The sequence below is a fragment of the Salvelinus sp. IW2-2015 genome, linkage group LG20, assembly GCF_002910315.2.
Source record: "Salvelinus sp. IW2-2015 linkage group LG20, ASM291031v2, whole genome shotgun sequence".
Classification (NCBI taxonomy): domain Eukaryota; kingdom Metazoa; phylum Chordata; class Actinopteri; order Salmoniformes; family Salmonidae; genus Salvelinus; species Salvelinus sp. IW2-2015.
Window position 1 is genome coordinate 37481727 of NC_036860.1, and position 10899 is coordinate 37492625.

General features: G+C 40.2%; 1 protein-coding gene across 2 annotated transcripts; it reads left to right on the forward strand.

Moving 5' to 3' along the window:
• The first annotated feature begins 1282 nt into the window (after positions 1 to 1282).
• Positions 1283 to 7599, forward strand: LOC111981491 (protein C-ets-2-like). 2 transcript variants are annotated; one of them, XM_024012767.2, is made up of 10 exons: positions 1283 to 1435; positions 2271 to 2340; positions 3782 to 3902; positions 4613 to 4732; positions 5081 to 5281; positions 5503 to 5577; positions 5769 to 5972; positions 6179 to 6448; positions 6609 to 6727; positions 6898 to 7599. In XM_024012767.2, exons 2-10 carry the CDS (start codon positions 2278 to 2280, stop codon positions 7111 to 7113), a joined length of 1389 nt encoding a protein of 462 aa, XP_023868535.1. In that variant the 5' UTR covers positions 1283 to 1435; positions 2271 to 2277; the 3' UTR covers positions 7114 to 7599. The 2 variants fall into 2 exon arrangements, with proteins under 2 accessions (XP_023868535.1, XP_023868536.1); XM_024012768.2 differs by having other exon boundaries at positions 1403 to 1439.
• The last annotated feature ends 3300 nt before the right edge of the window (positions 7600 to 10899 follow it).

Below are 10899 nucleotides of genomic sequence, written 5' to 3' on the forward strand. Positions count from 1 at the left end.
TGTGTGTGTGTGTGTGTGAATTGTATGGACAATGAAGGAGGTATATAGATATATAAAACCTTTCTCTGGTAACGCTCGTCGAGAAGTGGCACAAGGTGCAGCGTTAGTACATGTTTACGATTCTATATTAAATCCAAACTCACAACAAAAACAACAAAAGAACAACAAACGTCACGTTCCGTAGGCTACGTAGAGCTAACAAAAACAACATCCCACAACCTAAGGGTGGCAACAGGCTGCCTAAGTATGATTCCCAATCAGAGACAACGATAGACACTGTCCCTGATTGAGAACCATACCCGGCCAAAACATAGAAACACAAAACCTGGAAATAAAGAACATAGAATGCCCACCCAAATCAACCTGACCAAACCAAATAGAGGACATAAAAAGGCTCTCTAAGGTCAGGGCGTGACACTAACATGTTTACCGTGTTTACCACCTTAAATATGTGCCATTACCCATAGCATTTGTAGTAGCTAAACAAAGCTAGTTAACATTAGCTACCAAGCTAGCTTGATAGCTGATCGTTTTGTGAACAGAACTCGTGAGCATGGATTCAGATTAACACACACACACACACACACACACACACACACACACACACACACACACACACACACACACACATACAGAAATCAGAACCATGGACAGCCACATAATATCTAGCTTATGTTGATTGGACTAAGTTGTTTTTGGAAACTTTTAGTTGTCACTGTATTAGACTAAGCATAGGTGATTTGGTGATATTCAAATGTTGGAAGTTGAAATGGTGCTGGAATAGTGGATGCAGCTCATGTTTTCTTTGGGATTTGCAGTAACTCTCTGGTTTTATAAATCAATAGTTGTTTATTAGTCCAAAACTGTCCTTAACATTAACTTGATTGACCATGTTAGGTCATCTACCTGTTTGTTACATGCAATTTGCTCTGTGGACTCTTCGGTTTTGTGATGAAACAAAGGTGTGGTTGAATGTATTCTGCCACTGTGTCTTCTTATTGTTTTGGCCTTAGGCCCATATATCACGGTGGCAAGGCATATGAAACATTTTATAGCAAACAACGCAATTATCACAACACAGTTTGTTATAAGTATTTCCCCCCCTGGCTTGGCTTGAGAGATTTTATCCACGCACTGCTACTGGCCATTTGTTTACTGCTCGCTCCTCCCACTGAATGAGCAACACAGCGCGCTATGAGCAACAGCAAAAAGAGCTGCACTTCCTCGTTGACTGGATACACTCGTCACACACACACACACACGAACAAACAAGACTGCATTGTTTTGATTGCATTTTACACTGGCCACTGTATCTGGAAAGTAGACTACAAAAGGCTTGTGAACATACAATATTGAATAGGATCATTTTTCCATATCGAAAAGGATTGTAATTTACACTGTTGCTGTTTTAAGAAGCCGCCGATCAATTCAACAGGTAGGTAGGTTGTTCCCTTATTTGTCTCTCTTCTCCAGTTCTTTGATATATTCCCAGACAATCTGTCAATGTGGCATTTGACTCAATACCGCTTTCCTTAATACCGCTTTCCTTAATAGTTTGTTTTTGTTCTGCATAACATTTGCGAAAACATTTTGGGGGGTGGAATTCGCAAAGATAAATCCATTCCATGGTTTATGTTGAGGTAATTATTAATTTAACACTGATATTAATCTTTACGAATTATTGAATATGTCAATGGAAACACTATTGAATTTGCGGCCGCTAATCTAATATGAGGAACCACGGTGCCCTATGACGAGGGGCCGAGTCATTTCGGAGAACCATTACATTTTTGACCGATGAGAGAATTATGCGCTTTTTCTGTCTCAGCAATTTGTGATGTCATGGAAATGATGGTGTGTGAAATTGTAGATATTTGTTTTTACATCTGTAAGTAATTCCCCAAGCTAGCCATATCAATATGTTCAGGTTGCTTTGAATAAGTGTGTCAATGTCCATTAGACTATTGAATTCAATGTGCAGGCTTTATGCATATTATGTATTATCATTTAATAGTCTAACAATTCAGGCTCTATTAAACCATTATGTGCTCAGTATATAATAAGACATTGTAATATAATATGTAGTTGTTGCAGTTGTTACTATTTAGGAGAACAGTTCATCTATAGGCTGTATAGAATTAAATATCATTGTAGTAAAATGTATTACAACCATCAGAGAAAGATATGATACTAATTTCCATCCAGTGTGATGTCATTACTTATGTGTATTAGTGTTGCTCATAAAGTTTTTCTGTTGAATTGACCTATAGATTTCTGATGTGTGACCTCAGCATGGACCAAGTGGCCCCCCTGTCGACTTGCTACCGCTCCAGCCTCAAGGTGAGACTTCACAAGGCTGTGCCACTAATACAGTAGATGAGTAGGACAATTGCATACATTGTAATGCTGGAGATGGTGGTGTATAGTACATATAGGACTACTGTATCACAACTGATAATGCAAGGCTGGATCAAATGCCTGCACACCAAATTGCTCTCCAGGACTGGAGTTGGACCACCCTTTACTCAAGGCTACTTAGTTAAGAACGCACATTTCCAAAGATCAAATGTCAGCAGAGATTTATTTTCAAATCCTGCATGTGTTGCAGCACACTCGTGGCTGCTATTTTCCTTCTCCATAAGCGAAGAGATGAAAGGAAAGAGGATAAAGCCAAACATGTTAAACGTGAGGATAATTGGGGAGCTGATGCAGGAGAGGCTCTGTCTTTTCCACCTTCTCTACTGCCACTAAAGTAAAATCGTCCCCTTGGCAACTAGGGCTCTCAGGACCTTGAGGGCCCTGTTTGTGCCAGCCTACCTTTTCTAAGGACGAATAGACGAATCATTAAACACTTTATGGATCAAAGGAGATGGTGTTTGTTTCTCCATCTCGAGTGTGGGGAGTTAGCCCTCAATTTTTTAAAATAAAAAATCATAAGTGCCTTACAGTATTAGACTTACAGGCGCACCTATGCCACTTTAGCGTACATCACTACTATCAATGTCCTAGTGATTTGTTAAGGTTTCATGTGCGGCTTGGTAGTATAACGTCATTAGAAGTCTCATCTGCATCTGTAAAGGGCTAATGCTGAGATGGGTACAGTGTAGATTCAAACAGTGAGCTCGTCTCAAAAGGGCTCCATCTTAGCTAATCAAATTGTGAAGAAGAGTCTGGTTTCCCTAACCTGATTTGAAGAAGGGATGAGAGAGAGGGAAAAGGGAGAGAGGCTGATGGAGGGGGAGGAGTGGGTGGAGTTTGTTTTCTTCTCACAAAGCAGCCGCCCACGCTGTTTGTGTGAACCCTCAGAGCTGAACTGCTCAGAGCTGAACGGATGCCAGCTGCCTCAAGGGAAGTTTCCAGATCTGCTACGCTACGGAACAGGAACACCATATATGGTCGTCCTCTCCCAGTGGTTCACAGCCAGCCTGGCTGGGAGAATATGAAAGACCTGATGTGTTTGACTAATGATGACAGATTGGTTCTGCTGAAAGGGAGTGCCCACATAAAGTATTTTTTCTCTCTTTGCTTTTGCCTGCCCTGTTATCTTATAAGACTCTGTTTGAAGAAGTGAATTAAGTTTTTCCTAAATGATTCACAGTATCTATGGGTGATCAGCTGTTGTTCATCAGGACAGGGCTATACTTGTCTCACCTAATTTATCCAATTATGTAGACATACAGTAGTACGGGGCTTTCTCAAATTATCAGGCCAAAGAAAACAATTTGTGTCTTTTTTTATTAACTAACAGTGTGTTGTTTTCCTATGTGTTTGTCCTCTACAGCGGCAGGCAGCCTTTGACCTGTTTGAAGATCCCATGTCTCTGTTCTCTGGATACCTCCTCCCCTCAGACGATGACCAGTCTCTTCAGGAGGTGCCCTCTGGCCTCAACTGTTTCTCACACGGTATGCCACCACCACACCCTACCAACGAGTGCCACATCACTCTAGCGCCCTACTTTACACCAGTCACTTTCATAACACCTATACCAACTAATCACCCTAGCCCAAAGTCAGACCAAACTCTTCATAACTCTATTAGTCAGTTATTCGCCAGACATTATGTCACAAAGTCAACCATGTAGATCAACTGATTGCTGGCATACAAATGATTTTTAATTAATGATTAACAGAAAAACAAGTGTTGATTTGTGGTTACATAGTTTGAGATTAACAATTATCCAGAACCCAAACGTTGTAAGTGAAACTCCCATCCAGGTCCATGGCAGTTAGCCATTTTAGTCTGCCTGAACCCTATTTAAATATATATGTTTTAACATTTATTTTTGGGCATTTAGCAGACACTCTTATCCAGAACGACTTACAGTTAGTACATTGATCTTAAGATAGCTAGGTGGAAAAACCACATATCACAGTCATAGTAAATATATTTTTCCTCAATAAAGTAGCAAAGTCAAGTGTGAGTGTTAGTTCTCAAAAGTATTTTTTATTATTATTTATTATTTTGGGGGGGTTGGGTTGAGGAGGGGTGCGGGAGAGGGGTGCTGTGGAAACATTAAACTATGTTATGACACTGTTAAAGCAATGTTATTACATAAGAAAGGTCTAGAAAGGTTGATTCATAGAGTAAGCAAACATTTGTTTTTTCTCTCCAGACATGGGCCCCTGCTCTGTTCCCCTGTTGACCCCGTGCAGTAAGGCAGTGATGAGTCAGGCCCTGAAGGACAGTTTCAGTGGCTTCGCCAAGGTCCAACGCTGCTATGGCATCTCCAACAGTGAGTCAGTCACCTTCGACACCTGTTCATTCTATCACTTATTGTCCTCCCTTTTTCTTAATTTCCATTCTATTTTTTTTTTTATTACAGGGATGATATTAAGTTAACTTTGTGCTTGTTTCCTTGCTGTATTTCCTGCAAATTTTCTACCCAATTTGGATTGGAGGTCAAAGACATTTTGGGCTCATTTTCGAGTTTTCTTTAATCATTAAAAAGTAAGCCTAGTTAAGTCAAATCAAGATGAAGACTGGTGTATTTTGGTGAGGTGTCCATGGAATTGTGCCTGAAATTTTTAGTAAATTGAAATTATATTAAGCCATATATCTTTTTACTTTCTCTCTTTCACAGACCCTCGTAAGTGGACCAAGCAGCATGTGATGCAGTGGCTGCACTGGGCGGCCAGTGAGTTCAGCTTGGCCAACGTCCATTTCTTTAAGTTTGACATGAACGGCCAGGAGCTGTATGACCTGGGTAAGGAGAGCTTCCTGGACCTGGCTCCAGACTTTGTGGGCGACATCCTGTGGGAGCACCTGGACCAGATGATGAAAGGTAACAATGGCGTTGGAACTTTTTAGTCAGATGGTGTTTGTGTGGAAGGCAGATGGCGGAAAGAGTAGGTTTCTGACACCTATCAAAATGTTATATTAGGGTGGAAATGTTTTTTTTGTCCTGTGGAATTACTGTACCCTTTGGCTAAAAGATACACGCTAAAATCAAATAACAGTATTTCTGATGGTTCCTGACTTTTGTTTTCCATTGTTTTCTTCCAGAGTGTCAAGAGAGAGAAGAATCCATAAGCCTCAGCAGTGTTGTGCCCTCCGTAACTAACTGGATGAGCTCTAGCGGTGAGTGTCCATTAGAAAAACAAACTAACCACCAGAGGCTTCAAATCTAATTAAACATCAGATAGACAAAACAGTTTGGCTTCAGCTTCATTTGAACAACAGAAGCCTTAAGCTGTCCAGAGATGTCTCTGAGGTAGATGTGATGAGATGAGCTAAGTGGGCGTTTGTTTGTTCTTCTCTTCTTTCTGCAGGCTTCAGTCTGGAGGAGACCCAGTGTGCCCTGCAGGTGCCTGACAACAGCGACAGTCTGCTGAGAGAGCTGTTTGAGACCTCAGACAAGACCGCCCTGCTGTCTCCAGATCAGGAGTTCTCCATGTTCTCCAAGCCCCAGCTGAGCACGGTCAACGTCAGCTACGTCAGGAGCAACCCAGGCTCAGGGCAGCTCTCCAAAGCCTGTGAGTAGGCACACCCACTGTTGTCTAGAAGCTATTAATCAATGTTAATTAGTGTTCATTTTCGATCAAAGTCACATTAGAGAAAAAAACAAAAAAACAAGGCAACACGTATGCGATTCCCAAAAGATGTTTGATTTCAGTGATAGTTCCTAAACCTAATCCAGTTTCAGGTGAACTAAACATTCTTCTTTTTTGTTTATCCACAGTCTTGTCCCAGGACCAGAGTTTATGTTCATTGGAGAGTGTGGATAGCATCGAGGGGCCAGAGTCCATGCTGCACTCCTGGGGCAGCCAATCCTCCCTGGCAGACAACCAGAGGGTGCCGTCCCACGACAGCTTTGAGGACGAGTACAACAGCAGCCCACTGAGTCTGGAGAAGCAGGGCCTGTCCTTCAAGGACTACGTCCAGGAGAGGAACGAGCCTGTGGAATTGGGAAAGCCTGTCATAGCTGCTGCAGTGCTGGCTGGCTTTACTGGTGAGTTCATGAACCCGGTGACACAATCAAACACATCTCATCTTGTATGGAATACTATCCATCTTTCTGTCAACCCCAGTTCAAAACAGTACACTGCAGCTGAGTATAAGCAAACAATGCCTTTTGATCGCCTTCTGACTCCTCTTTTTCCTCTCAACAGGAAGTGGTCCTATCCAGCTGTGGCAGTTCCTGCTGGAGCTCCTGACTGATAAGAGTTGTCAGGCCATCATCAGCTGGACCGGAGACGGCTGGGAGTTCAAACTCACCGACCCAGATGAGGTGAGTGTCAATTGGCCTCATACAATATGTGTATATCAGGTTGTGGAGGATATGGCCACAAGGGTTTACAGGACCAGAAAAGTATTCAACACAAGAGCTATCAGAGGACATCAATATGAATTAAACGGTTCTGTTTTCCATTGGTGTTTATCATTCTCTCTTACCCCCAGGTGGCTAGACGCTGGGGCCGCAGGAAGAACAAACCCAAGATGAATTACGAGAAGCTGAGCCGTGGCCTGCGATACTATTACGACAAGAACATAATCCACAAGACCTCGGGCAAACGCTACGTCTACCGCTTCGTCTGCGACCTGCAGAACCTTCTGGGCTACTCGGCCGAAGAGCTCCACATCATGCTGGGGGTCCAGCCTGACACCGAAGATTGAATCAACTGCCGTTTTATCGAAAGGGAAGGGGTTGGAGATGGAGTCAATGGGGCTTCACTACCCCAACCTAGCAAAAGTTGCTAATGGTACAGGCCACCTGAAGGTCATTTCTGGTCATTAAACAGGTGGCACTGAGTGATGTGCACTGACAGTCGCTACACTGGTGGACAGGCAGCGAACATCTCTAATTTGGAGCAGCCGCTCCTGTCTTGGCTCTTGTGCCATCAATGTGCATTGTTGTGCAAGCTTTGGTTGAGAGGGGTGCCAGTATTTAAATCAAGCGTTCCCTCTGGGTGAAAGTGTTGTTGTGCAAATTGTAATGGATCAGCTCTGTATCCATCTGCAAAGTGGAAAGCTGTCGATTGCACAGATGATAATTGCGATCAATGTAACATAGCAGATTTTTTCATTCAAGCCTGATACTCAGCAAGTGTGGTGTTTACAGAGTCTGAATAATGGACATTTTAACATACTGTGAATGATCTTGGGGTTACCAAATGAGAATGCTTTTGAGGTGGCGGCTCCAGCACCATAAGGTTAGGCACCACACCCTCATGGGGTAATTTTCACAATCAACTTTTACCAGTTGAATGTAGACACATGTAATCCTTTTCTGTATTACAATTATTCCGAAATATTTTAATAAACTATACAAACGAGGCAATATCTCATATTTCCATATCGCACAAATCCATTTTTCTGGACACTGGATAAAGTCAGTTTAAATATTTTGTTTTCCTTTTGTTAAGACACTCCAGTACCGGACTTGTCCAGAGCAGGTTGTGGATAAATACTTTTTAAAAATCTTTCTATCTGTAAAATACTGAAGACATCCACTTGGCGCATTTTCCTGATTTATTTTTTATCGAAAATACAAAATTGACAACATATCAACAATTCCATCTGGGCAAGTCTGGAGAATATATCTAAGGATAACCAAACAAAATGTGGTAAATGCAGATGCTTCTGAAGCTGGCGTGTGGGAAGTGTCTGATTTATGGGAAATGGCAGCTAAAGACAAGTACACTGAATTTAGACTACCAAATGCCAAATGCCTATTTAGACACAATCACTATCTCTTCAGAGTAAGTTACTAGCTAAATATAGTCCAGTTTGTAACATTCTCTATGAAATGTGATTTTAAATCATGTGTAATTTAATGTAGTGAGCTTTGAAATGATTCCTGTATGTCCATTTTAAAGTGGTTGAAATTCATTAAAATGTTGATGAGAAACTAAAGAAAATATACATTTTCATCAAGATTTTAACATTTTATGTTTACTTTTTGAAAATATTAATGGACCAAAATAGCAACAAATCTCAAAATTGATAGGTAGATGAAAAATGGTGCCTGGCCTTAAATAGGAGTTTCGATGGAGAATGTATTCTTGATTTTATGGAATAGTTAAGATTGCCTTTACTGTTGTGCTTCGTAATGCATTGTCCTGCTGACCAGCTTGCAGCTCAACTGGAATACCAGTCATTGTGGCTACTGCATTTTAACTCTATCGAAAAGGACAATTGTTATTTGGGCTCCCGAATGGCGCAGCGGGTCTAAGGCACTGCATCTCAGTGCAAGAGGTGTCACTACAGTTCCTGGTTTGAATCCAGGCTGTATCACATTCGGCCGTGATTGGGAGTCCCATAAGGTGGCGCACAATTGGCCCAGCGTCATCTGGGTTTGGCCGGGGTAGGCCGTCATTGTAAATAAGAATTTGTTCTTAACTGACTTGCCTAATTAAATAAAGGTTAAATAAAAAAAATATATTCTATGAATATGCATATAAGGTTGAATGTAATGGTGTAGCAGCTATCGTAATTATGTTTTGTAGCAGGTCTATCAAGGGATCTGTTTGTGCCTCGATTATTGTTTATTTCTTTTTCTGGGGCCAACGCGACATGTACACTGCCTTCAAAGTATTCACACCCCTTGACTTTTTCCACATTTTGTTATTACAGCCTGAATTTAAAATTGATAACATTTTAGATTAGTTTGTCACTGGCCTACACCCAATACCCAATATTGTCAAAGTGGAATGATTTTTTTTTTCAAAACATTTACAAATTAATAACAATGTAAAAGCTGAAATGTCTTGAGTCAATAAGTATTCAACCCCTTTGTTATTACAAGTCTAAATAAGTTTAGGATTAAAAATGTTCTTACATAATAAGTTGCATGGACTCACTCTGTGTGCAATAATAGTGTTTAACACAATTTTTTAATGACTACCTTTACCTATTTGTAGATCGGTAAAAAAGCAGAGCATGGTGAAGTTATTAATTACATGTTGGATGGTGTATCAATACACCCAGTCACTACAAAGATACAGGCATCCTTCCTAACTCAGTTGCCGGAGTAAAAGGAAACTGCTTAGGAATTTCACAATGAGGCCAATGGTGACTTTAAAACAGTTACAGAGTTTAATGGCTGTGGTAGGAGAAAACGGAGGATGGATCAACAACATTGTAGTTACTCCACAATACTAACGTAATTGACAGAGTAAAAAGAAGGAAGCCTGTACAGAATACAAATATTCCCAAAACATGCATCCTGTTTGCAACAAGGCACTGACGTAATACTGCAAAAAATGTGGCAAAGCAATTAACTTTTTGCCCTGGATACAGCGTGTTATATTTGGGGCAAATCCAAAACAACACATTACTGAGTACCACTCTCCATATTTTCAAGCATGGTGGTGGCTGCGTCATATTATGGGTATGCTTGTAATCACTGGGGTGTGAATACTTTCTGAAGGCACTGTATATGGTTTATTCTAAACTATATTTGTATTTTGTTTTTATATTTAACAACATTGGACTACTGTACTTGTATATTCACTGAAGATAATAAGGCAGCCTTTTTCAAGTTGTTGTACTGATGACGGACACACAAAGATGGAGTAAATTTTGGCATGTGCGCAATGTTATTTCTCAAACAAAAGGGTTGTGTATATGTTCTCTGAATAATTTTCGACCTCTTCTTCTATTGATTGATATTGTATAACACAATGAAAAATTAAGATCAATTTAAGAATTCTGTTGTTGAATTATTAACAATATAGAACATTTTGAACTGACATGTGAAGCAACAGGTTTATCGTAAAACAAAATGTTTCGGTCTTGTTACAACATCTGAGCTCTGAATATATCATTGGCAGTGCGACATGTTGTGTGCAGTTTGCTGTAACTTAAGCTGTGCATGTCATCGGCATGCCATATACCCGTGTAACTTATTAATCATAATTACTTTAGTTAAATTACATTGTCAGTCTTTCTGTGGCTTTATGACATTTTAATAAAAGCTGTATTTTTATATGACGCTTTTATTGACAGTTGATATCTAATTATAGTGGGTAGTAGATAATTATATTGGCCAAGTTTTGAAAGAACACTTAGTTAAGTACCAAAATGTATTTGAGTTGATTCAAATAAATACTTTCTTAAGCCTCATAGGATAACAATCTGTCAGACCAAAAATGAAGTGAAGTTTAGTGAACTTGCCAAAGTACAAGTTTTGTCTTTGTTTAGTGTCAATGCACACTACCCTGTTTTACATCATATCTGAGCAGATTGCTCCATGCAAAAACTCCCACGTAAAATGGATAATTCCAATTTAATTTACTAAGGTAGTTTATTACACAGACGTATGCATACTAACACTGCTCAAGTCCAGAAGTTTCATTTGAATGAGATATTCAAAGATTAAAATGCAATTACTCAAAGTATTAAAAAAAACAATTGTAGGTAGCTAGTACACTACTTGGTTGAAGAAGGGGAAGTTCCCAT

Bases quoted from the DNA above. Each gene is read 5' to 3' on its own strand.
- LOC111981491 (XM_024012767.2), top strand. From the start codon at position 2,278: ATGTGTGACCTCAGCATGGACCAAGTGGCCCCCCTGTCGACTTGCTAC. The intron at 5,282-5,502 runs GTAACAATGGCG...GTTTTCTTCCAG, and splicing joins CCTGGACCAGATGATGAAAG to AGTGTCAAGAGAGAGAAGAA. The intron at 6,728-6,897 runs GTGAGTGTCAAT...TCTTACCCCCAG, and splicing joins AACTCACCGACCCAGATGAG to GTGGCTAGACGCTGGGGCCG.